Here is a 26,723-nt window from a genome sequence, read left to right as displayed (position 1 = left end):
ACGTTCCTGTGAGCAGATGCATAAAATTTGACATTTCTGTGTCCTGTTTGCAGGATCGTATCATCTGCCTACTAGGTACCAATCCTGGTACCTGTAACACCCACTTTGGATGAATAAAAATGTTGATGCCACAACAAAGTTGTAATAAAATGGTCTGTGCTGAATTTTTATTGAAATAACGACCTTTTGTGACTCCATCTGTGCTTTTTCAAATAATAGAATACAGAAAATATTTTAATCACTTTCATGTAAACCATATTTCTCCATTTGACATAAATAATAATTTGGCACTGTTTTTCAATAGTGAAGCGTTGATGGTTTTCTTTGTCATACATGATAACATAACATATTGGGGTTTTGCAACATTTGAATGCAAGACATTTGGAAAAATCACTTTGTTATGTGGAGAATTCTGAAGAGTTTTATTTTCCATTTGAGAGCAACTAATGGTCTATTTAATAAATAATCCTCAGATAAATTGATAATGAATAAGACACATAACATCAGACCTGGTTGGAACAAGTATGTAGCTGAGTAACGCGTGTGAAGCTTTTAAATCATGGGATATCGCAGGGAGACCCAGACAAGGGCCTGTACTCAAGTACAAGAAGCTCATGAATGCAAGATATAAATATGCCATTTGCTTAATTTGTAAAAAAAAGTCATGAGGGCTGAGTCCATGGCCAAGAAGTTAAATAACATATATCAATGTTGTTAATTTCTGGAAAGAAGTGAGAGTTCTTTACAACTGAAACACATCTTTCCTGTGCGCTGTTGATGGGATTTCAAGAACAGACAATAGTGCTGAATTGCTGTATTAAAAGTGATTTGTATAAAGTGGACGCTAATGAGAGTAATGTGTCACATGAGGTGTACCAAGCTATAAATAAGATGGCTGATGGTAAAGCAAGTGGTTTAGACCATATTACTGCTGAACACCTTAAATATGCTCGCCCGAGGAAAGCTCCTCTTCTTGCCATTTGTTTTACTGGCTTCATGACTCATGGCTTGTTATCAGACACAATGCTGTCTGTTCTGTTAGTGCCCGTCAATAAAAACGTCATAGAAAGAATCCTTTTGGACAGATTGAATGAGTTTATTCACTCAACAGATAACCAGTTCGGTTCCAAACATGGCACTGACTTGTGTTTATATATATATGTGCCTTAAAGGAAATTGTCAACAAGTATAGAGATCAAACCGCATCCGTCCTCATGTGTTTTATTGACGCCTCCAAAGCTTTTGATCGTGTTCATCATGGAAAGTTGTTTTTAAAATTTAGTCAAAGAGGTGTCCCCAAATATATTGGGAGAATTCTGGCTTTCTGGTATGCCCACCAGACAATGCAAGTTAAATGGGGCCAACATGTCTCAGCCCTATTTGGGAACCCAGTTCCTTTTAATCTATATATTGATGATCTGTCGAAACAGCTGAAAGCCTGTACTACTGGATGCATGATTGGTAATACTTTATTGAATCATATGATGTAGGCAGATGATCTTATGATTTTTAGTACATGTAGTGCTGGTCTCCAGCTGCTCCTTACTATATGTCAGTGGAGGGCTGTGGATTTTCTAACTGGGTCTGCAGTGGATCAGCTGTTCCCATTGATTGATTAATAATGAAAGTAGTTACAGCCAGTACAACTACTGTGGACACCATTACTTATTGGTTTATTGGACTAAAATCATGTATTTTGCATAATTCAATTTAAAAAATGAAGACAGGAAATCACAGACTACAAGTTGTTGGCAAAAACTAACATACTTTGCTGCAGTTTACATTTTTGTATTAATTGATCTGAAAATAAAGTAAATCTTTAGTTTGTGACCTCAGACTCTGGAATAACCCCAATTCATATATCCTTTTCTTAATATGAGTAGCCACTGTATTTATGTAGTGATGTTTTTTAATAATGTTTTTGTTCGTGAATAAGGAGACATTAATGCAGAGCTCTTTATCCGGGGGTTGTTTGGCTCTTAAAAGAGCTGTAGTGGGTTCTGGTCCCCAGCAGTCGGACCCTCCAGGTCTACTTGGACTTGGCGGCCTTCTCGGACTTCTTGGGCAGCAGCACCGCCTGGATGTTGGGCAGCACGCCGCCCTGAGCGATGGTCACTGCGCCCAGCAGCTTGTTGAGCTCCTCGTCGTTGCGGACAGCCAGCTGCAGGTGACGGGGATGATACGAGTCTTCTTGTTGTCGCGGGCCGCGTTTCCAGCCAACTCCAGGATCTCAGCGGTCAGGTACTCCAGCACAGCCGCCAGGTAGACGGGGGCTCCGGCACCGACCCGCTGCGCGTAGTTTCCTTTGCGCAGCAGCCGGTGAACACGACCGACCGGGACCTGGAGCCCGGCGCGAGAGGAGCGGGTTTTTGACTTAGCGCGAGCCTTTCCTCCGGTTTTTCCTCTGCCACTCATCGTTAGATGCTTTTAGAGAAATTATTATGGCCCAATATCCCAAACCCCCCTTTTTAAATCCGAGGGGACGGTTCTGACCAACAGACCAACCAGGAAAGAGGCTTCCAGCAGAGGAGCAGGGGGCGGACCACTCTGATATTTTGGCGGACATTTTGAAATGCTTTTCCTCCAGTGAGCAGCGAGACTCGGGCGGCGGGTCGCTGCTCGAGGCGGAGCTGAGCTCCAGGAGGAAACCCTCACCAATCAGGAGCCGGAGCTCTGAAGTCGCGTCATCGTTTCACAGCCGGTCCCACAGTTTAAGAGCAGCGCGTCTCCTCTCCGGCTGCATCTTCCTCCTGATCACAGAAACAAGAAGAAGTCATGGCAAGAACCAAGCAGACCGCTCGTAAGTCCACCGGAGGCAAAGCCCCCAGGAAGCAGCTGGCCACCAAGGCTGCCCGGAAGAGCGCCCCGGCCACCGGCGGCGTGAAGAAGCCTCACCGTTACAGGCCCGGTACCGTGGCCCTGAGGGAGATCCGTCGCTACCAGAAGTCCACGGAGCTGCTGATCCGCAAGCTGCCCTTCCAGCGTCTCGTGAGAGAAATCGCTCAGGACTTCAAGACCGACCTGCGCTTCCAGAGCTCCGCTGTTATGGCTCTGCAGGAGTCCAGCGAGGCTTACCTGGTCGGCCTGTTCGAGGACACCAACCTGTGCGCCATCCACGCCAAGAGGGTCACCATCATGCCCAAAGACATCCAGCTGGCCCGTCGCATCCGCGGAGAGCGAGCTTAACCCGTCTGCTCACCCACGACCCACAACGGCTCTTTTAAGAGCCACGTCACTTTCTCTGAAGAGCTCCTTCCTCCTGCAAACGCTGGTTTTACGATCACAGGACACTGGCGTTGTTTACCATCTAAATAAGAAAAAGTGTACGTCCCCTGAAACCCTTAAAACATTTTATATTACACAGTTGCTTTTCTTTTTTGCAATGGCTAGCATGATTTTGTGGAAATTCACATTTTGAAATGTCAAACACAAACTTCACTCAGGTTTGTCCTTATTTAATTAAAGAGTCCTTTATGACGGGAGCTACCCAGCAGCATTACAATGATCAACACTCATAGAGTGTGTTATTGTGGGTGGCCAAGTATCATAAAGTCTGAGTCTCATTGACCTCAAGCCACAACAGTTCTCCCAAAACACTCTTTGCAGAACATGTCACAAGTGGGGGAAAAGCCATGCTGTGTAAATCCCTTTTCTACATTATAAATCTGAGGTGGGGCAACTCATGAAGCCACAGGAGAGCATCTCTGAACACTGGATACCCAGAACCGAACAGAGGGAGCCTTTAGATACGATTTGTAAACTGTGTGTGTGTGTGTGTGTGTGTGTGTGTGTGTGTGTGTGTGTGTGTGTGTGTGTGTGTGTGGTTGAGTTTTGATTTTTTGTCACAGGTTGATAAATTAAGGATTGCTGAAGCTATCTGTGATGGGAACGATACGGTAAATCAAGTCTGAGCTCCAGTCAGCTGCTGTCTACACAGAACAGGCCTCATGATTATACTAAACAGGGATGGGAGAATATGTGGAGAGGATTGTCACTCATATCATGATTATAATTGATTTTATTTTTTATTGCATTTTATAAATACAATTTGAAAACAAGCAGCACATTAATAAATACATGTAACCTAACAAAGGTAAATGGCAAATTAAAACCATATGATGCTGTTTATATTGCTTGTAATTGCGACAAAGTAAACATCTGAGTAGTTTAAGATAACATTGTTTGATTGTGTTGCATTAAAAACCCAAAATGCAGTGGGTCAACCAGACCCTTGAACATTGGCTGAATAACAAACACGTCACTTTAACATAAACACACATGTCACTTTAACATACTGTTAAATAATGTTAGATGATGTCATCTGTATGTCTGAGCTCTTTATCTTGTACTTAATTCAATACCCATTGCACTGTTGTTGATTGTTGTTTGTTTAAGCTCTCATGTCTAATGTTTATGCGCCTTCCGCCAATACAAATTATTTGTTTGTGTAAACATTCCTGGCAAATAAACAGTTTCTGAATCTGATTCTGATATGAACACCACACAAAGGTTAAGATTCCGCATCTTGCAGAAGTCCAAAATGGGTGTCAGGAAAGTTGAAGACTGCAACAAGATAATGTACAGATAGGCTCATATGGTCATGGTGATATGTTGTTCAGTGTCGGTGCAGCATCAGATCGATTATTACAGACAATCAAGTGTAAAACTCTCAGCAGAAAAGGACCATATGTTGGAAAACCACAGAGAGGGCGAGTGATCTGTAGTCCTTGCACAACTAACAAACATTCTCCTTGATACATATTATTTCGCATATGTACCAAAATTAGCATGGCTTCTGAACCACTCTGACTATATGCACTAATTAGGTCTTACCAGAAAGACTTGCCTTTGAAGTTAGTAAAAAATAAATATTTTTGTCCGCCTAAAATATTAAAGTATCTTTCAGTATAAAAAACTCCATGTGGCTGTATCTGTACAGGTAAAATACAGGTTATGGCTACATACTATGGTACAATAGTTTAGGGCTATCCGTGAACACCTTCCTCAAATTTGAAGAAGATGGGACAAAATATGACCATACAGTGTTTTTTTCATGAAAAGATCCAGGCAGAGCTCCAACAAGGACATTGGACGCATCTGCTCCCCTTGGAGTCAAAGTTATATTTTGCATTGTTATTAGTGGTTATTACACAGTTATACACATTGGTATATGTTTGTGGTAATACCAAACATGAAATGAACAGTTGTTCAGACTTGCTGTGCGTAATAGCGCACGAACGAGTATGCAGGTGCCTCCATTACGCATGACTGTCTCTGGCCCCAGGAAAGCTCAATTTGCATATTCAATACGTCGTTATAAAGCCTGAAGTCTCCTCTAGATGAAGGAATTGACAACCCTAACGTATCGCTAACTGTTACTAACGAAATGCAGTTAAACACAAACTGAGCTAATCCACGTTACCAACTTTAGCTCGGAATCACCAAGCCCGCTATCCGCCGTCTGGCTCGCCGCGGTGGAGTGAAGCGTGTCTCCGGTCTGATCTACGAGGAGACCCGCGGAGTGCTGAAGGTCTTCCTGGAGAACGTTAAACTCTGACTGACCAACATCAAACAACGGTCCTTTTAAGGGCCACACACTTACTCTATGAAGAGCTCCATCCTGACCAAATCTCACTTTTATCTAGTGTCATGTATCAATTGTTAGTGCAAGATGAATTATGCTGAATTATGGTGTTATTTTGTATTCGTATGAATGAGAACCATCTAATTCTCTCTCACACTCAGCCTGCCACTAACTATGATACATGGAATTGTTTCTTATTATGCAGTTCTTTCTGATGGACATGTTTATTGATGTAATGGTGAACAACTTCGCAGAGGCCAGATAAACGCCTGAGCATCGTATCTGGTTTTATCCGAGAGAGCGCCAAGAGTGACTCGGCACAGTAAAGTGCCATGAAACCAAAACTGTCTGAATGGCATTAAAATGCCCTTTAGACATAAGGGTGAACCACAACTTTGCGCATAATAACTACATTTCAGCCATGAATGTATTTCCACTTTTCTCTCTTTACATCTGCATGTCTATGCAATGGTCAACCTCTGCTAAACCCTAAATGTACACATATCTGCCCAAAACAACTTTAAATGGACTCGGTGGTTGGATGGTGGTTGGATGGATGCTGCGGCCGAATAGTCTTTTTTTTGTTTAAGAAGGTCCCCAACAACATTTGAGTGTGTGTGTGTGCATTGTACAGAAAGAGTGGTCAAGACCAATGAAGCATTGCAATACCTTTTAAGCTTAAAAACTACATGTTTACAGGCTTTCATATAAAATAGTAGGCAGAGATACACTCAAAACATTGCAAAATAACAACGTCTAACCCGTGTACGCAGTGCATGGTGGTCAAGCAAGTTCCAGGTCACATCAACTGACGTCCAGCAAATACTCATAATTTAAAATAACAAAATTGCTTCAGCACACTGGTCCTGGTTGAAACAACATGTTTTGCCTTCATCAGCAGAGCCTGAAGGCCTCTGTGAGGAGAAGTTGTGAAACTTCTGCAAGCAGAGTGTGAGTGAATGACTGAGTGAGTGAGAGACACCTGTCCATAACTCAGTGGTTCTCAAACTGTGGGGTGTGGGGCTAGTATTACAGGTGGGGCGCGGGGGTCATTCATTAATACATGGCGAAATGCCTGTACTTTCGTGCAAATGTTTACTTTATGTTTTTACGAACCCTGTCACCGGGGACAGGAAGTAACATGCAAAAGTAAAGTTGCAAAGTACTTTAACTCTTCGACAAGTTGCCCTTTCGACGTAATTTCAACGGATTCTGAACGTTGAGAAGCGAAGCTTTCCAATAACGACTATGGTAAAACAACTGTGGGGATCCCCAGAGAGATTTAGATTTGTAATACAGAAATTAGGTGATATTTTAGCTTTAAACTCAACATGTTGGCACTTTTTAATAAGAATACACTGCTTGATTTATGTCTGACTGACGGCTTCCGTTGCAGGTGGTGGACTATTTTTTTTAAACTTTTTTTGGATGTTATACCGTCATAAAGGAAAGGGCTTCCGTTTTGTATCATTATTTGCGCTTCATGGAGTTCATTCTGTTTACTTGAGTTTAATACTGTCTGTCCTTGTATAGAAACACATTGAGACCTAGACAAGAGGTGTCCTCTTCATTTCATTTCTCCATTATATATAAACTGGAACATCCTCTGATTGTGTGGATGTTTAGTGTCACCACTGCTCTCTCTCTCTCTCTCTCTCTCTCTCTCTCTCTCTCTCTCTCTCTCTCTCTCTCTCTCTCTTTTTAAAACATTGCAAAAGAAAGTAACAATTTTTATCTACACTTTGAATATATAAGGTATATTACCACTATGTCACTGTCAAATTTATTTTTATTATGTTGAATTCGAGATTTCATTTCAACTGGAATTAAATATGACTGCAATTATTCTATCTCAGCAATGGTAGCAGTTTTACATTGGGATTTGTGTTGTGAAAGGTATTCCATTCATGAAATATGCTTTACAAATAAAGCTAAAAGAAACGGCTTCTTGCAGCTGTATGAATCCTGAATTATCGTTATGTGTAGTAGATTATTTTCAGTGATGCCGAACGCCATCTATTGACATTTTACTGTACTCATATTCCAAACGTTACTAGTACTGAATCATAATATTTGACCCACATGAGAGTATGTTTGATATTACAAATTGATTCCGACATTGTATAGTGCTGTGTCCATATGCCTGTAGCAGAGCCTCTCATATTTAATTGGAAGGGCGCTGTGAGTTTTAATCAGCTCACGATAGTCAGAATGAATGTCTCTGTGTCTCCTCCCTAGATCTGTGTATTCCCATTGCATGTGATGCAGAGCCTTTGTGCTCTCATCCAGTGCATTTCTCTGATGGTTGAGCCTGAGCTCAGTGTCACTAATGTGTCTGTGCTGAACGTTTGACTCCCTGAAGCTTGGAGACGTCGTCCCGGGCTTTCTGTAGAGCCACGGTCAGTGTTTGCTTCTTCTTCAGGGTTTCTACCTGTCGGGTCAAAGCTTCCTTGAGCTCGATGCGCTGCTTCTCACACCTGGCCCTTTCTTTGTTGTTGTGTCTCGTTTGAAGGCATCAAGCTCTCTGACTGCTGTTCTTTGAGCCTGTCTACAGCGCACTGGAGCTTAGTGATGGTGATTTGGTTCTCAGAGACGGTATCATTTGTCTTTGACGACATCTCTTCATAGCGCTCAGAGAGAGCAGTGTTTAGATCTGACTCTGTCATATTCGGTCTCCATCACGTGGAATTTAGCCCTGATGTCTGCATTCTCCACCCGTAAAGTCTGCATGTTGTGCATCAGACTCTCTGAGCCTGCAGATGCGTCTCTCAGCTGGTTACAGAGGATTTCTAATCTAGACGTTCCACTAAAGCCTCTTTTTCCAAGATCATCTGATCACAGCGCTTCGGCTCTCTTCTGAGGGAAGACCTTAAGAATGTTCCACCAATCAGGCTCTTTTCCAAAGCCAGAGTCCTCTCCGAGAGCTCCCTCTCTTGGATCTCAATCTTTTTGAACGCTCTCAAGGTCACATCCTTCTCCTTCATAACGGCCTCCCCATGTCGGCTGCAAGCTTCTCGGTCGTCTTGAAGCTGCTTTCGATGAAGCTGCTTCTCATTTAGCGCAGTTCACTTTGCAGCCTTTTGTTTTCAGAGGCGAGTAGTTGGTTCACATTAATCACATGGTTCAGTTCTTCCATTTCCTTCAGCTGCTGGGAGATGGCAGCCTCATAGTCCTTCTGGAGTGAACCGTTTTGTGTTTGTTCCTCGTTGAGGTCTGAGGCCCACTGGTTCACTTTCTCCTGCAGTGTGGACACAATGGTGTCCTTGGCTTCAATGTCGCTTTGAAGCTTCTGTATGTTGAATTGCATCGTCTTTTTCCAGACTTCCCCCCTGCTGCCCGATGAGGCTGTCCTTCAATCAAGACAATGAAGGTGGGGAGAAATTTGTCAGAAATATCAGCTCCATTATTTTACTTTCTCATTTTATTTCTTACATCACTGATGGAAGTGTAGCTGTAGTTTTATCTGTTGTTGGAGACAGAGGGCTGCTCCTGAACCTCCTCCATAACACTTTGCTCCAGCATACTTTAATTGCGTTGTTCTAACAAAGTGATTGCACATTTTATTTGTTTTTGTCTGATGGAGCAATCTAATTTACTTGAAAGTATTATATTATTTGTCACAAATGGTTGTTATTTCAATACAAATTCAGCATAGACCATTTTGTTGGGGCATGAACATTTTTCTTCATCTAAAGTGGGCGTGACGGTAAAAGTTTCAGAACCACTGATTCACTGTAACTTAGTTACTCAAACACTAAATACATCTGCTCACTCCTCTCATCTCTCACAATTACACCAGTTAGAATATGTTGTAACTTTCTTAGTTTGTGTTCTTGTCAGTCAATACATTGAGTGGCTGTCACGTTTCCCCATCTGTTCCCTCTAGACTGAAGTTATAAAACATAAAGGTTTACAACTGTGTATCACTTCAGTAACTTAGTCACTCACTAAATACATCTGCTCACAGGAACGTTTACGTCTTCGCGCATGCTCAGTCTCGCTCAGCAGACAGCCAATCCTGTGCGAGCAGCAGCACAGCCTCATTTGCATCACGTTGATATAAATAATCACCGCCCTGAGCTGCTGGAGATATCTTCCGACTGAAGAATCAAATCATCATGCCTGACGCCAGCACCGTGAAAGCGCCCAAGAAGGGCTCCAAGAAAGCCGTCTCTAAGACCGCCGCCAAGACCGGCAAGAAGAGGCGTAAGTCCAGGAAGGAGAGCTACGCCATCTACGTGTACAAGGTGATGAAGCAGGTCCACCCCGATACCGGCATCTCGTCCAAGGCCATGGGCATCATGAACTGCTTCGTGAGCGACATCTTTGAGCGCATCGCCGGTGAGGCCTCTCGTCTGGCTCACTACAACAAGCGCTCCACCATCACTTCCAGGGAGATCCAGACCGCTGTCCGCCTGCTGCTGCCTGGGGAGCTGGCCAAGCACGCCGTGTCTGAGGGAACCAAGGCCGTGACCAAGTACACCAGCTCCAAGTAGACCTGCTGGAGACAACAACTCAACGGCTCTTTTAAGAGCCACCCACCTCTTCTAATGATCAATTCCTTCTCATATATAATATCAATATATATTTAAAATGTTATACTGTAAATCAATGAACAGAAAAGATAATGCAGATGTAGAATTATTAAAATATAATTCATGGGACTACAATTCACTTAATTAAAAGTAAATGGTTTAAATAAATTACACCATGTCTTGGATCTTTAGTTTCTATACAAGACACTTTGTGGATCACTTGTGCTAGTATGAGCTGCACATGTGTAATACTGTGTTTATTCCATTCATAATGGTTATAATAATCATCTTGTGTACTATGCACCTCCTTCATATAATATCCTATATTAATTTAACCTCTGCTTGACTCCTTAATGTCATAACTTGAACAGTACAAATGGGAATCACTTTCCACTTGAATCGCATAAAACATTATGTAACCTTGACCGTCAGATAAATGAGATGAAACAAACAACTTTGATATGAACAAACTATTCAGAATTATTCTGTTTTAGTAGATGTCATTTAAAATGGACACATTGCTAGTTTTGCATATCATCTACATTAAATAAACAATAACAAGCACTTTCATTTAACCAACCATGTCTGTTCTGGTTTCAGATTCTGTTGAATATTGAAAATGCTCTTAATTGTTGTTGAATGGCAGTGACTGGTAAATGTGACTTTAACCATTACTTGAGTTCAAGAGTTGGTTCCCATCAACGTAAATGTATAAAAACAACCTTTAAGGTTTCTCACTAAATCTGATATGAGAGCCATGAATTTAGAAACTAGAACAACGGTATTAAATGAATATTCAGCGGGGTCTATTTAGAGAACGGTTCCTAATGTAAAGCTACGTAAAACATTACATGTCTATTATTGGAATAATTTAGTGCCATTTATATTAAAGTAGTGTACCAAATGTATGTAGTAAATGTCTATTATTGGGCAATGATTTAGTGCCATGTAAATTGTAGTGTAACAAATGTATATAGTAAACTGAGAAAAAATAATAAGTCCAATTGAATAATATCTCAAGATATATTTTCATATTTTTAATTGAACTGGATGACGAATAAATACTATAGACTAATAAATACATGTTCTCTTTCAAGTAAATATGGACAGGACTAAAACAAAAATGTAATTCAGTTTGTTCAGGTGTGAATACAAAAAAGCCAGTTTAATTTATTTTATCTGTGTTGATTAACACCACAATCAAATGTATCTAAATGAATTATTTTTTTTGTTTGTCATGTAATATTTCATGTGTTTCGTTATTGATTATATTAGTTACGTTTTTACCATGTGGAGTGTCTTTGAGCATATCCTGGTGTTAAAAAAAGTAAATGTATTATTATCATCACTTGTTTCAGCCTCTGTTAACATAACATTGAGGCAGTAAATGAATGCATTAGGATTCTGAACATATTGGGATTAGATTGTAATATTTCTGTGTTCATTTCATAATTAGTTGAGTACATTTGCCTTCATAAAGATATACCATTTACTTAACAGCATCTGCTGTTAATGCCAATAATAAAAGGAGGAAAAAGCTCTTAAAGGTGGAGTGGGTGGCTCTTAAAAGAGCCTTTTATAGGAGCGTTGGTGGTTCAGCCGGAGAGCAGCTCACTTCCTCTTGGGTGCTGCTTTCTTGGCTTTGGGCTTGACGACCTTCTTGACGGGGGTCTTCCTGGCTGCGGGGGCCTTCCTCGGCGCCTTCTTGGGGCTCTTGGCTGCCTTCTTGGGGCTCTTGGCCGCCTTCTTGGGGCTCTTGGCCGCTGCGGCGGGTTTCTTGGCCGCTGCTTTGGGTTTCTTGGCCTTCTTCGGGGACTTCTTTGCGGCGGCCGCAGGTTTCTTTGCTGCCGCTGCTTTGGGCTTCTTGGCCGCTGTAGGTTTCTTCGCTGCGGGCTTCTTGGCTTTGGGAGCGACTTTCTTTGCCGGTTTGCCGGCCGCCTGTTTGCTCATCCTGAAGGAGCCGGAGGCCCCGGTCCCCTTGGTCTGGACCAGAGTCCCCTTGGTCACCAGGCTCTTGATGGCGGTCTTGACGCGGGACTTGTTCTTGTCCACATCGTATCCTCCGGCGGTCAGAGCCTTCTTGACGGCGGCAGCGGACACGCCGCTGCGCTCCTTGGATGCGCCCACAGCTTTCACGATGAGCTCGGCCACGCTGGGACCAGCCTTCTTCGGCTTGGTCACCTTCTTCTTGGCTGCTTTGGCCGGCGCGGCCGCTGAAGCTGGAGCTACTTCTGCCATTTTCTTCCGTTGATCCGCTGTCCTGAGAAAACACGAGAGTCTGACTGATGGAGATTTCCGAGCAGGAGGCGGTACTTGAACACTACATGAGAACCGTGGAGACTCAACCCAGCCCGGGACTCCTCTGAGCAGCCTGAAAGCCGACTCACTTGTGTTTTCTCTTCACTGATAAAAGACTAAAAACTACACGTGGAACAAGTACTGAAGGCTGGCGGTGAAGGCAGCCGATAGAGGAAATGTTTCTCTTCATCTTGAAGTCACGTAGAGCTCCGATGATCTCTGTATTTAGTTTGAGGAGCCTCCAAACCTCACCTGCTCACCGCCGTGGAGAGCGCTGATCAGCGGCTTTTCCGACTCATTTATCTCTTTAAATGATTTAAAATGTATCTGATCTCCATCAAAACACGTTTTCCAACTGGTCCACATGTTTGTTCAGGGTCTCGATGTAAAAACAACCGTCTGGTGTTGATCACTTCATAATAAACTGAAGTTATTCTGGGAGCAGCAAACACACTGATGATGGTCGAGGCTCATGGTGCAGTTCAGCCAGACTTCCTATCAGAGCTGCTTGATGTGAACATGTCCTCAGCTGATGACTACTTTTCATATGAACAGTTATTATAATATTGATACATATACCAGTGTTGAATATTAGAAGTGTCAAACAGCAGTTTTTGATAAAGGAACTTTTAAAATAATTGCAAACAGCTGATCAGTACACAGCAGAACTGACACCAATAGTCTTCAGTCTTCAGTGGGTAGAGGAGGTTAAACCAATTAAAGTAGCAATATATTCAGATCAAACAGCTCAAGATGATCTTATAACTCAGATGCATGGCATTATTGTTGTCATTAAATGTACAACAATTAGGAATAGATGTTTATTTCTGATACAATACTGATTCATGTTGGAATTGAGGTCAAAGATAAACTTGACAAAGTTGAATTAAACAAAAGTGAAACAATGGAAAATGACAGCACCGAAAAATGAAAGATTGCCAGGAAATTGGGAATAATGACACTATTAAGCAGAAATTCAGATGTTATTTTTTTGGATTACGGTTTGGACAAATGGGACTCAATGGCACTTTAATCACCATGAAGAAACAGACTGAAGAGCAGGGTGAAGATATGAGGGAGTGGAGCATCGAAAGACTGATAAGAGAAAGGGGACGTACAATTAAAAGATAATTAATTAGATTATTTCAGTGAAACAGGTTAAATCAGTTCTTCATAAAGTCATGTTATTTTAATTTCCTTTTCACAATACCCTTGTCATGAGACATGATATTATACACCTCGGTACAGTTCACACACTTTCAAAGTTGATTTGTAGTCCACCATTACATTTCAGAAGGAGAACAGTTGTTGTGTGTATTCTGCTGAGGTTCAGGTGAGGACGGACTGACATTTAGATGTGAAACGTGATCAAAAATAACAACATCTACAGCAGTTTGGATTCTACAGAGAAAAGATAAAATATTTGGTATTTTATCAACAGGTTTGATCCAAAATGTGTATTATAATGCAAACCCAAATGATTCACTTCGGCGCTTTGGATCCGTTGCATCACTACTTCTACACTTATTCTCATTGTATATCACTGTGGGGGCAAAAGAGCAAGCCCTACCCTCCAGAGATCCACTCTGGCTTCACTCAATCCATGTAATCCTAAATCTATAGTGGTTTATTATATTATATACGGTAATGTCCCAAACTAACATCTAGTGCTCCTAGAGGCATTGATTTGTGATGTTGCTGTATGAATTAAATCCATGTTAGACAGTTTTATTTATGCAGTTGATACAACTGAACAGTAACTACTGATTATTACTCAGACATAACAGCTTCTGATTTAGAAAAGCCGGTCTTAAAACAACCTAACACATACAGGATCAATCTAGGTTATTTTATGACTGATTGACAGATCTGGACCATCCAGCATTGATCACATCAAGTTGCCGAAGGAAACAGACTAAAACAGCAGTCTGCACAGCCACAAAGTCTTTAACCTCCTGAGACCCAGTCTATTCATTTGTGTCCTCTGTGGTGGGCACTTTGGTTTTGCATCTCTCCTTTTACTCATTTGAGTTACACTATCAACTCCTGCTGTACTCTAAAGAGGACATCCTGGGCTTTCCATTGATACCAGATGGGTGGGATCATGACAACTTGATCTTTCTTTCGACACAATATCAGCCAGCACATTTTATGGAAAGTCAAAGGGTAAGTCAAATATCGCTAAATTGTCTTTTTTTACTATGATATTCTTTTATTTTTCTAGTTTATTAACATGTCAGGAATGATGTATTTAATTCTGAAGCATTTCAGTTGTTTATTTAAATAGTCATGAATGTCAATTATAGTGGACACCAGGACAAAATGAATGTATTTAATGACTCAACATTGTCGGAGACAGAACTCAAGCATAAATGATGCTGTACCAGATAGTTGAGGGAGAATCAGATTTGGAGCTTTCAGATGAGACGAGGATGAGTTTGAGCCTTGTGAGGAAGAAGAAACAGGAGGCTCAGATGAGCAGACACTCAGACTGACGGGGATGAGCAGGAACGATGTCGTCCTCTGTGGGCCGGGAGCAGCACGCAGGCCGATGTTTGATCCCAATGATGCACTAGACCTGACTGCATTTAATCCAACTTTTAATTATTCCCGTTATTAGCTTTCATGTATTGGTATTTTACGTCATTGTAGATGCACACATGTGCCACCTGGCCTTCCATACTGTCAAGATGACTACAACCTGTATTTAGCAGCTTTGATGCAAAGATGAAGAATTATTTGGTTTTATAATAATATAAAGTGCAATGTATTATTGGTTTAATATCAATCTATAGCCATGTTAGTTTTTTAATGTTCTATACTTGGAAGTCTTTTCACACAATAATGTACTAAATGCTTTTTTAATTAGATAAGAAATCAAAACAAATATGCAGTGTATTTCTATTTTCCCTCAGTTCCCAGGAGGAACAGATCAGATAAAGTAAGTCAACAAAATCTGTGCAACTGCAAAGAAAAAAGCTCTAGCCTGGCTTCCTAGTTGCTACATTTTAAGGCAAGGAGGGAGAAATCTGAGGAAGCTAGATTCAGGTTTATGTACAAAATGATATCTTGAAGCTCTGGGAAATCGATCCAATGTTGTGATCAGGAAATCAGCTTTTTATAGATTAAGTGTGTGGCCCTTAAAAGGACCGTTGTTGTTTGATGTTGGTCAGTCAGAGTTTAACCCCCGAAGCCGTAGAGAGTGCGTCCCTGTCTCTTCAGAGCATACACCACATCCATGGCGGTCACCGTCTTCCTCTTGGCGTGCTCGGTGTAGGTGACGGCATCACGGATCACGTTCTCCAGGAAGACCTTCAGCACTCCGCGGGTCTCCTCGTAGATCAGACCAGAGATACGCTTCACTCCACCGCGGCGAGCCAGACGGCGGATAGCGGGCTTGGTGATTCCCTGGATGTTATCACGGAGGACTTTACGGTGACGCTTAGCGCCTCCTTTACCGAGTCCTTTTCCTCCTTTGCCTCTTCCGCTCATCTTCACTGCTCAAAGTAATTCAACGAAGTGGAGAACGAGGAGGAGTTCACGCATATTTACATGCTGTCTGAGGACGTGATAGAGGACATGAAGGCTGTTCATGATTAAACTCTTTGTGCTTTAGCGCCACCTGCTGGACAACAGCATCAATCAGCAACGTGTCTGACTTTTTGCTTATAAACAAGCGAGTGAAACGTTTGGTAATCAATATTGTACTTAAAAATGTAACTAAAGTGAAGTATCAAGGACAATCATGATGTAGACAAACCGATAATATTAGGGGCCTCAGTACAGAGACCAAAAACTAAAGTCAAAAGTCCATGAATGTCTCTTTAAAAAGTCTATACATGATTTTTTTTTTTTAAGGCAATTGTCCTTGTTATCTCTATTTCTGTAGCAGCAGATGCTGACATGTTTTATCGTTCACATGTAACATGTTTCAGTCAGGATAAACATGAGTAACTTTTCTCAGATTTAGAGCAAACTGAATTAATATTCAAGCTTGAGATCAGTGACTCCCATCATCCATTTTTATTGTTGCGATTTCACAAATGCATGAAAAATCACATGAAGTCAGGATTTATTTAAGGCAAAGATCATTTGGGGTGATACAAATAATTTGGTCACATGGGCTTTGTAACTGCTGTTATAGGTCTCCTAAAATGAATAACAACTCAGGAATGCAAAAGAGATATATAATGGGTTTTATAATTGACCACTTTATACCTTAATTTAATACATTTTTTCAACAATTCAGTTAAATATTTGTATTACATTTCAGTGAGAAGAATCTGAAACCAGACCAGACATGGTTGGTTGAATAAACTAAAAATACAGAAGATATATTCGTGACAGCTCAGTTTTCCTATTCTACAACAGATCATTTAGACAATTATACATTTCTCACTGCAGTATAGTTTGACCTTTTACATGTTGAGATGGAGGAATTGATCATTAGAAGAGGTGGGTGGCTCTTAAAAGAGCCGTTGTGTTGTTGTCTCCAGCAGGTCTACTTGGAGCTGGTGTACTTGGTCACGGCCTTGGTTCCCTCAGACACAGCGTGCTTCGCCAGCTCCCCGGGCAGCAGCAGGCGGACAGCGGTCTGGATCTCCCTGGAAGTGATGGTGGAGCGCTTGTTGTAGTGAGCCAGACGAGAGGCCTCACCGGCGATGCGCTCAAAGATGTCGCTCACGAAGCAGTTCATGATGCCCATGGCCTTGGACGAGATGCCGGTATCGGGGTGGACCTGCTTCATCACCTTGTACACGTAGATGGCGTAGCTCTCCTTCCTGGACTTACGCCTCTTCTTGCCGGTCTTGGCGGCGGTCTTAGAGACGGCTTTCTTGGAGCCCTTCTTGGGCGCTTTCACGGTGCTGGCGTCAGGCATGATTGGTTGATTCTTCAGTCGGAAGATATCTCCAGCAGCTCAGGACGGTGACTATTTATATCAACGTGATGCAAATGAGGCTGTGCTGCTGCTCGCACAGGATTGGCTGTCTGCTGAGCGAGACTGAGCATGCGCGAAGACGTAAACGTTCCTGCGAGCAGATGCAGTTCGTCTTTGAGTGACAAAGTCGTAAACCTTTATGTTTTATAACTTTTTATCAATCTAGAGGGAACAGATGGGGAAACGTGATTTCTTGACAGACAAGAACATGAACTAAGAAACATGCAACATATTCTAACTAGTGTAATTGTGAGAGATGAGAGGTGTTGGACTGTACTAATCTGCCTTTATGAATAAGCATTGTTGGAAGGAGCCAAGAACAAATATATTAATTACCAACATCCTCCTTCACTGGAATAAAGAACTTTCACGGTTCTTTAAATGTTCAAGATTATTTTGTTTGTTTGTTATTTTACAATGCAAGATATAAATATGCCATTTGCTTCATTTGTAAAAAATAAATATAAAAATAAATGAGCAAGCCATGAGGGCTGACTCCATGGCCAAGAAGTTGACAAATAACAATGTTGTTGATTTTCTGGAAAGAAGTGAGAGTTCTTAACAACTGAAACACATCTTTGCCGTGCGCTGTTGATGGGATTTCAGGAACAGACAATATTGCTGAGTTATGGCGACAGTATTATATTACCTTACTTACCTTACTTACTTAGTTATTTGTTATTTTATTTATATTACTTTTTTACTATGTGTCTCTATTGTGTGCAAGGCTGCTGCATTCCCGCAATTTCTTCACTGAGGGACTAATAAAGGATTATCTTATCTTATCTTATTCTCTCACGCAAGTTTGGTATGTGTACAGATGGAGTGAAGATGTCCCTATTTAGAGCATTTTGTACACCACAGTGTACACTGCACAATTACAAAAAAAGCAAGCCTACAGAGACTTCAAGTAGCTTATGACGCCGTGAGAATACTACTGAAGAGACCGAGATGGTGTAGTGCAAGGGAAATGTTTGTGGCTGCAGGATTAAATCATTTCCAAACTGTTTTAGCCTTTCTCTTGTGTTAGGGTCGGCACCGACTCGTTTTTGGTTTTAAATGCATAAAAGAACCACATAAAATGAGTTTATTGCATCATGGCTTTTTGACTTTGTCAGGAACCTCTATTTCAACAAAATAAATAACCCCAAAAATGTTTCACTAAATTATAAAATGGTCTGGTTGAAATTGTGACCTTTGTGATGTTAAGGTCAGTTTCAACCCAGTTATACAAATAAGATTTGCTTGATTGGTTGTTGTTGTTTTGACCTTGCAAATCTATATTTTGTGTTATGACTTGTGTTGTGTAGTCTTTTTCTGTAAATATAAATTGGTCAAAATGTACCCGTAATACCATCGATGTTACTACAGTTAATAATAATAAAAGGAAAACATAAATACGACAAATGTATTGAAAAGATGTGTGAATACCCCTCAGTAATAGTCAGGTAACACAACAACCTTTTATTTATTTAATCGAGGGGTATACTGACAAAGAAAATGCCCAGAGGCCCACACCAAAAATATTAAAACATACAACAATATTTTCATGGATAAGCAAGGTATCCAAGCGATGAGAAACAAATTGGATGACAGACAATTGTTTTTAGTGTATTTTACAGCTGACATGGGTCAAAACCGACCCGTTAACACAAGAGATGGTAACAGAAAGCTAACACAAGAGGAAGGTTAAGTTAAATCTCATGTATAAATATATCTGTCGAGTTAATGATTCTATAATAGCTAATAATAGCTGGTTATCAAAAACCACAATTCATATATCCTTTTCTTAATATGAGAGTAACCACTGTATCTATGTAGTGATGTTTTTGTTTGTGAATAAGGAGACATGAATGCAGAGCTCTTTATCAGGAGGTTGTTTGGCCAACCAGGAAAGAGGTCAGTGGAGACGACTAGCAGAGACTTTTGGGAAGTGGAGAGGAGGCGGTGGGACGTCATCGGTGTGCGACGAATCAAGTTTGTGGAAAATCGGTGGACTTCGAGAGGAGAGAAGAGTTTTGCGGTTCAGCAGCAACTGTACCGTGAATGCAGATAATATGGGTGACAGTTCAGATGGCGAGAGAGATGGAATGCAATGGCAAGAAGCTAACAGAAAGAGGAGAGATTGGAGCGATAGTTCGGATCACTCCGGAAATGAGTTCGGCAAGAGGAGTAAAAAAGCGAAGGCTAATGGAGCAAGTGTGAGGAAAGAGGATGAAACAGCGGAATGGAAAGTGGTAGTTGCGTTCAAAAATGAAGGGGCTCACTATTATCCGTTAAAACTGACCAAAGCTATTGAAAAGGAAATAGGGAAGATTAAGTTTGCCAAGTTTTTAAGCAACAGGCGACTGTTGATCTTTGCTACAGATCAAAGGCAAAGGGAGAAGATCCTCAAAGCGGAAACATTGAACGGAGAAAGGATCAGCAGTCATATTCCAGGGAGTGCTGCTAAACTGAGGGGTGTTATTCAGGATGTGCCACTGTCAATGTCAATAGATGAGATTATCCAGGAAGTGAAAGGTAGTGAAAGCTTCTAGACTGCAAATAAATCGAGATGGTAAGAAAGCTGATAGCCTATCAGTGCTGATGGAGTTTGAAAAGGTCCTAGCCAAGAAAATAAGAATAGGATATATGAGCTATGATGTTAGAGAGTTTATTCCAGCTCCCTTAAGATGCTTCAAGTGCCAAAGAATGGGACATACGGCAGGGCAATGTAAGGGGAAGCAGAGATGTGCAAGATGTGGAGGCGAGCATGAATACGGAAAATGTGGCCAAAATGTAAAAATTAAATGCTGTAACTGTGGAGGTGAACACAGTGCTGCTTTTGGAGGATGCCCAATTCAAATGCAAGCAAAGGAAGTGCAGAAATATAAAATACTCAATCAGGTGTCCTATGCGGAAGCAGTTAAAAAGGTGAAGGAAAATGGAAAAGTTACACCCAGGGAAACAATCATGAAGGAAGCGGGGAAAAGACAACCCCTTGTGGACCTTCCCCCTGCTCCGATTCAGAGTCAAATAGAGTTGAATTCATGCATAACAGAGATAAATGAGGACACGCTAATTGTTGACAAAATGTGCTTTGTGGCCTTCATCTGTAAAACTATGAACTTGGCAATTCAACAAAAGAAAAAAAGTGATAGAATTAAGACCATTGTAGAGGCAGCTATAGAGATTCTGGGGATCAAAGAAGCGAAGGCAGATTTGATTCATAAAATGTTAAATCCTCCCAACTACAATGTTCAGGGTGATTAACCTCCTAATGGTATTGCATATCCTACAATGGAATGCCAGAAGTTTAATAGCAAATGGGCAAGAGTTCAAGAAGGTGGTGGCTGATCTGAAAGATAGGCCAGATGTTATTTGCATTCAAGAAACTTGGCTAAAGCCACAATTGGACTTTGTAATTCCAGGGTACAGCTCTGTCAGATGTGATAGAACTGGGAAACAAGGTGGGGGGTGTGTAACATTTATTAAGGAGGCACTAGCATTTAGGAAGATTAATGTTCCAGAGCAGTATGAATGTGTTATGATAGAAGTATGCAGTCCCAGAGGAGATATCAAGGTGGTGAACTTTTATAATCCTTGTAAAAAGCTGTCTTTGGAAATGTTTCATGAGATATCAGGAAATGCTGGGAAAAGAGAAATTTAGTGTGGAGATTTTAATGCTCATAATGGGGAAGTGGGGAAGTGAGTGCACAGATTTCAACGGAAGGGTAGTTGATGAATTTATAGAGGAAAGAGCATTAATTTGTCTTAATGATGGAAGAGGCACTAGAGTAGATGTTACTCGAAATTCAGTATCCTGTTTAGATCTCACCTTAGTCTCAGGAAATATGAGTAATTTGTGTGAATGGAATATAATTAATGACTCTAACATAGGGAGTGATCATTACCCAATATTATGCTCATTAAATTGTAGTATCTTTACACAGAAGGGTAATTCAACAGAAAGATGGTGTTTTCCTAAAGCTAATTGGGGAATATTTAAAGAATGTTGTAGGAAGGGATGTGAAGATATAACTATTGAAGGGGATGTGGACAGCTGCGCGGGAGTATTGACCTCCATGATTATTGGTGCTGCATCAATATGCATTCCTAAGAGTAAGGGGAATGGGAAAAAGAAAATGGTCCCATGGTGGAATGAGGAATGTAAAAATGCCATTAAAGAAAGAAATCGCGCCTTCAGAAAGGTAAGAAGCCTCCTGACTCAACATAATTTGATCGACTATCAAAGAAAGAGAGCGATAGTTCGGAAAGTAATTAAGTCAGCCAAGAGGAATGCCTGGAGGAAATTCTGCTCATCTATTGGAAGAGAAATACAGGTGTGTGATGTTTGGGCAATGATCAATAAAATGAGTGGGAAAAGGAAATCAGGTATAATCCCAGTTTTGATAGACGGAGAATATCGGGCAATTACAAATAAGGAGAAAGCTGAGTTATTGGGGAAGAAGTTTGCAAATGTTCACAGTGGAAGTCATTTATATGAGATGCACAGACCGAGAAAAGAAGAAATGTTAGCAGTACATACAGACGTTAAAAAGAAAAAGGGCAGTGAGGGCACTCCCCTTGATATGGAGTTTTCAATACAAGAGCTGAAAACAGCAATAGAGGGAAGTGGGGATTCTGCACCAGGACAAGACCAATTATGCTATGCTATGTTTAAACAATTACCAGAGGAAGCCTTCGAAATGGTGCGTAAACTGTTTAATATGATTTGGAGGGAAGGTGTAATGCCAAGCAGCTGGAAGAGTGCTTTGATTCTACCTTTTGGCAAACCTGGTAAAGACCTAGCTAATGCTGGCAATTACAGACCAATAGCGCTGACGTCGTACTTGTGCAAGTGGATGGAATAGATCATCACGCGCAGATTAACTTACTTCTTAGAGCAAAGGGGCTTGCTTAATAAATCGCAGAATGGGTTTCGTAAAGGTAGATCAACAACTGACGCTTTAATAAAAGTTAGCAATGAGGCAGAGAAAGCAATAAGTATGAAGGAGGTTATGGCGATAGTTTATTTTGATATAGAGAAAGCATACGACTCCATGTGGAGAGAGGGCCTGTTGATTAAAATGAATAAATTGGGTATTGGTGGAAGGATGTACAACTGGGTATTAGATTTTTTGTCTAGCAGGGTATTCAAAGTAAAAGTTGGAGATGCTGTGTCAGATGAATTTAGTATTGTAAATGGGATCCCACAAGGGAGTGCCATTAGCCCTATTCTATTCATTATTATGATAAATGACATATTTTTGGATATTGGAAGAGATATGGGCTCCCTGCTGTATGCTGATGATGGGGCGGTATGGAAAAGAGGAAAGAATATTGGGTATGTGAGCAGTAGCATGCAAAAAGCTATAGATAAGGTTGGTGGTCGTATGACTGGGGGTTTAAAATGTCAGTGGATAAGTCGTGCTACATTCTATTCACCAGGAAAAGAAATGTAGTCAATTGGAATCTTAAATTATATGGACAAAGTATGGAGAGGGTAGCAGAGTTTAAATACTTAGGCTTGTGGTTTGATGGGAAATGTTTGTGGAGAACTCATATTAAGCACATTGAAACTAAATGCAAAAAGGTGATCAATGTTATGAGAGCAGTTTCTGGGCATGAATGGGGTGCAGATAAACAGTCACTACTGGATATATATAGGGCCATTATAAGATCAAGTATAGATTATGGGTGCATGGTGTATGGAGCAGCTGCTAAAAGCACACTTGAAATATTAGATAGAATTCAGTCCAGAGCTCTCAGATTATGCACGGGTGCAATTAAGTCCACACCAAACATCGCACTTCTGGTGGAAGCGGACGAACTGCCATTAATATTAAGACGGGCCAAGCTAGCGTTGGCATATTGGGTGAAGCTTAAGGGTTCGGGAGAGGAACTTCCTGCAGTCAATGTGCTGCAGGAATGTTGGGAATACACACACAATAAAGGGAAAGGGTTTGGGTGGAGCATTAACTCAGTAGCCAATGAATTCGGATTAAATAAGTATGACTATGGTCCCAGTGTGATGTGGGGAAATGTTCCTCCGTGGATTTTACCAGCCAACAAGGTGGATTTATCACTCATAGAGCAAAGGAAAAAATGGGTGGGGAAAAACTGTGACATTGGACAGCAGACACAAGAATACATGAACAACACATATTATAACTATCTGCAAATATACACCGATGGGTCGAAAGACAATGGGAATGGTCACATGGGTGCAGGGGTATTCATAACTGAATTTAATAGGGCTATATGTAAAAGAATTAATGACAGACAGTCTGTCTTCACGGCGGAAGTTACTGCTATAATCCTGGGGCTGCAATGGGTGGAAGAGGTCAGGCTGGAGAGAGTGGTTATCTGCTCAGACTCTGCAGCAGCGTTAAATAGCATTAAGTCCAAACGATCTATACGAGAGGACTTAGTGCTGGAAATATCTATGATAATGCTGAGACTCCAAAGGCTGGGTACTAGTGTGCATTTTTGCTGGGTCCATGCTCATATAGGTGTGGAGGGAAATGAGAGAGCGGACAGGATCGCTAAGAAAGCACTTAAACTCAAAAAGGAGGAAATCCTGAGTATTCCGTTTGGAAAAGGGGAAGCGAAAGCTGTTATTAGAGAGGCAGTGAGGGAATTATGGCAGAGGGAGTGGGACAACAACTGCAAAGGAAGGCACTATCACAATATACAAAAATCCATTAATGTTAAGTTTTTCAAAGGGAAGTGTCGTAGAGAGGAGGTAATCATATCAAGGCTATTGGGACACACAGGACTGAATGCAACTCTGTTTTTAATGGCAAAAGTGGGAACAGATAAGTGTATTTGTTGTAATGAGACTGAGGATGTGGAGCATATTATCATGAAGTGTCGTAAATACAACTATGAAAGGAAACTTTTGAAGGCAAAAAATTCTCAGCTGGGACGGAGGTGGAGTCTGGAGGGAGTTCTGGCAGCGAACCAGGTGGGTCATGAGGGTTATAGGGCTTTGTTGGGATTTGCCAAAGATACAGGATTAGGACGCAGGATTTAGGTATAGGTTTGTTTGGGTATTAAGTAGATTGGCTGTGAATGGGTAGTATTTTGGGTTTTGGTTTGTTGCTTTGAGGTGCTTTGTTGTTGTTTTGTTTGTTTTGTTTCTATTTGCTTTGTTGGTTTGGTTTGGTTTATTTACTTATTTATTTATTTTTTTTTTTTTTTTTTTAATTTATTTATTTTTTTTTTTTTCTTTGTTAGTTAGAACAGTTATTCCTGAATCTGCACACTCCGGTACAGTAGGTGGCGGTATGCACCTAGGCAAATTGGTTGCGATCCGCCAGTCAAATTTATAGAAGAAGAAGAAGAACCAGGAACGAGGCTTCCAGCAGAGGAGCAGGGGGCGGACCACTCTGATATTTTGGCGGACATTTTGAAATGGTTTTCCTCCAGTGAGCAGCGAGACTCGGGCGGCGGGTCGCTGCTCGAGGCGGAGCTGAGCTCCAGGAGGAAACCCTCACCAATCAGGAGCCGGAGCTCTGAAGCCGCGTCATCGTTTCACAGCCGGTCCCACAGTTTAAGAGCAGCGCGTCTCCTCTCCGGCTGCATCTTCCTCCTGATCACAGAAACAAGAAGAAGTCATGGCAAGAACCAAGCAGACCGCTCGTAAGTCCACCGGAGGCAAAGCCCCCAGGAAGCAGCTGGCCACCAAGGCTGCCCGGAAGAGCGCCCCGGCCACCGGCGGCGTGAAGAAGCCTCACCGTTACAGGCCCGGTACCGTGGCCCTGAGGGAGATCCGTCGCTACCAGAAGTCCACGGAGCTGCTGATCCGCAAGCTGCCCTTCCAGCGTCTCGTGAGAGAAATCGCTCAGGACTTCAAGACCGACCTGCGCTTCCAGAGCTCCGCTGTTATGGCTCTGCAGGAGTCCAGCGAGGCTTACCTGGTCGGCCTGTTCGAGGACACCAACCTGTGCGCCATCCACGCCAAGAGGGTCACCATCATGCCCAAAGACATCCAGCTGGCCCGTCGCATCCGCGGAGAGCGAGCTTAACCCGTCTGCTCACCCACGACCCACAACGGCTCTTTTAAGAGCCACGTCACTTTCTCTGAAGAGCTCCTTCCTCCTGCAAACGCTGGTTTTACGATCACAGGACACTGGCGTTGTTTACCCTCTAAATAATATAAAGTCTACGTCCCCTGAAACCCTTACAACATTTTATATTACACAGTTGCTTTTCTTTTTTTGCAATGGCTAGCATGATTTTGTGGAAATTCACATTTTGAAATGTCAAACACAAACTACTCAGGTTTGTCCTTATTTAATTAAAGAGTCCTTTATGATGGGAGCTACCCAGCAGCATTACAATGATCAACACTTAGAGTGTGTTATTGTGGGTGGCCAAGTATCATAAAGTCTGAGTCTCATTGACTTCAAGCCACAACAGTTCTCCCAAAACACTCTTTGCAAAACATGTCACAAGTGGGGGAAAAGCCATGCTGTGTAAATCCCTTTTCTACATTATAAATCTGAGGTGGGGCAACTCATGAAGCCACAGGAGAGCATCTCTGAACACTGGATACCCAGAACCGAACAGATGGAGCCTTTAGATACGATTTGTAAACACTAGCACATGTTCGGATCTGTGGGACCCCTTTTCATTTTTAACAAAAGAAAAATTATACGATTATTTATCTTTGCAAACTCGTACTCATTGGCCTTTGATCATTTTCTGTGAAGAACATGAATCAGAACACACTGTACACCCACCCTCCACTTTTACATTTGTCCTTTGGACCCGAGGCTAATTTGGACATTGTAGCTCCTATGTTCCTTCACTCTGTCCTCCTGTCTGTGTGTGTGTGTGTGTGTGTGTGAGAGAGTCTGTGGTTGAGTTTTGTTTTTTGCCGTTCCCTCACAAGGTTGTTCAATCATGGATTGCTGAAGCTAACCGTGATCGGAACGATACGGCAAATCAAGTCTGAGCTCCAGTCAGCTGCTGTCTACACAGAACAGGCCGGTCAACTCTTCCAAGTTTGTGTTTCCTTTGTGCCAAAGAAAGGCAAGAATGTGGTTCTCATGATTATACTAAACAGGGATGGGAGAATGTGTGGAGAGGATTGTCACTCATATCTTGATTATAATTGATTTTCTTTTTTATTACATTTCATAAATACAATTTAAAAACGAGCAGCACATTAATAAATACATGTAATTTAACAAAGGTAAAGGGCAAATTATAACCATATGATGCTGTTTATGATGCTTGTAATTGGGATGAAGTAAACATCTGTTGAATATTTTAAGATAACATTGTGTGATTGTGTTGCATTAAAAACCCAAAATGCAGTGGGTCAACCAGACCCACGAACATTGGCTGAATAACAAACATGTCACTTTAACATACT

General features: G+C 41.6%; 6 protein-coding genes and 1 pseudogene across 7 annotated transcripts; 3 read left to right on the top strand and 4 right to left on the bottom strand.

Annotated features, from left to right (window-relative positions):
• Positions 1–2,029: 2,029 nt before the first annotated feature.
• On the bottom strand, positions 2,030–2,415 carry LOC306741844 (histone H2A-like; annotated as a pseudogene). The gene has a single exon. The product of its transcript is annotated as a histone H2A-like (transcript).
• A 360-nt stretch (positions 2,416–2,775) lies between these two features.
• LOC306742007 (histone H3.2) lies at positions 2,776–3,186 on the top strand (the record flags this gene model as incomplete). Its single annotated transcript, XM_079224348.1, has 1 exon — positions 2,776–3,186. One exon carries the CDS (start codon positions 2,776–2,778, stop codon positions 3,184–3,186), a length of 411 nt encoding a protein of 136 aa, XP_079080474.1.
• A 6,516-nt stretch (positions 3,187–9,702) lies between these two features.
• Positions 9,703–10,080, top strand: LOC306741389 (histone H2B 1.2-like; the record flags this gene model as incomplete). The annotated part of the gene is made up of 1 exon (XM_079223669.1): positions 9,703–10,080. The coding sequence occupies one exon, from the start codon at positions 9,703–9,705 to the stop codon at positions 10,078–10,080; it is 378 nt and encodes a 125-aa protein (XP_079079795.1).
• A 1,592-nt stretch (positions 10,081–11,672) lies between these two features.
• LOC306741388 (histone H1-like) lies at positions 11,673–12,357 on the bottom strand (the record flags this gene model as incomplete). Its single annotated transcript, XM_079223668.1, has 1 exon — positions 11,673–12,357. The coding sequence occupies one exon, from the start codon at positions 12,355–12,357 to the stop codon at positions 11,731–11,733; it is 627 nt and encodes a 208-aa protein (XP_079079794.1). The 3' UTR covers positions 11,673–11,730.
• Positions 12,358–15,597: 3,240 nt separating this feature from the next.
• LOC306741390 (histone H4) lies at positions 15,598–15,909 on the bottom strand (the record flags this gene model as incomplete). Its single annotated transcript, XM_079223670.1, has 1 exon — positions 15,598–15,909. One exon carries the CDS (start codon positions 15,907–15,909, stop codon positions 15,598–15,600), a length of 312 nt encoding a protein of 103 aa, XP_079079796.1.
• Positions 15,910–16,898: 989 nt separating this feature from the next.
• LOC306741365 (histone H2B 1.2-like) lies at positions 16,899–17,296 on the bottom strand (the record flags this gene model as incomplete). The annotated part of the gene is made up of 1 exon (XM_079223644.1): positions 16,899–17,296. The coding sequence occupies one exon, from the start codon at positions 17,294–17,296 to the stop codon at positions 16,919–16,921; it is 378 nt and encodes a 125-aa protein (XP_079079770.1). The 3' UTR covers positions 16,899–16,918.
• A 7,568-nt stretch (positions 17,297–24,864) lies between these two features.
• On the top strand, positions 24,865–25,368 carry LOC306741875 (histone H3.2; the record flags this gene model as incomplete). The annotated part of the gene is made up of 1 exon (XM_079224201.1): positions 24,865–25,368. Exon 1 carries the CDS (start codon positions 24,958–24,960, stop codon positions 25,366–25,368), a length of 411 nt encoding a protein of 136 aa, XP_079080327.1. The 5' UTR covers positions 24,865–24,957.
• Between the last annotated feature and the right edge of the window lie 1,355 nt (positions 25,369–26,723).

The sequence above is a fragment of the Taurulus bubalis genome (assembly GCF_910589615.1).
Source record: "Taurulus bubalis genome assembly, chromosome: 9".
Taxonomy (NCBI): domain Eukaryota; kingdom Metazoa; phylum Chordata; class Actinopteri; order Perciformes; family Cottidae; genus Taurulus; species Taurulus bubalis.
Note: the sequence above shows the minus strand (reverse complement) of the source record. Positions and strands in the feature narration are given on the sequence as shown.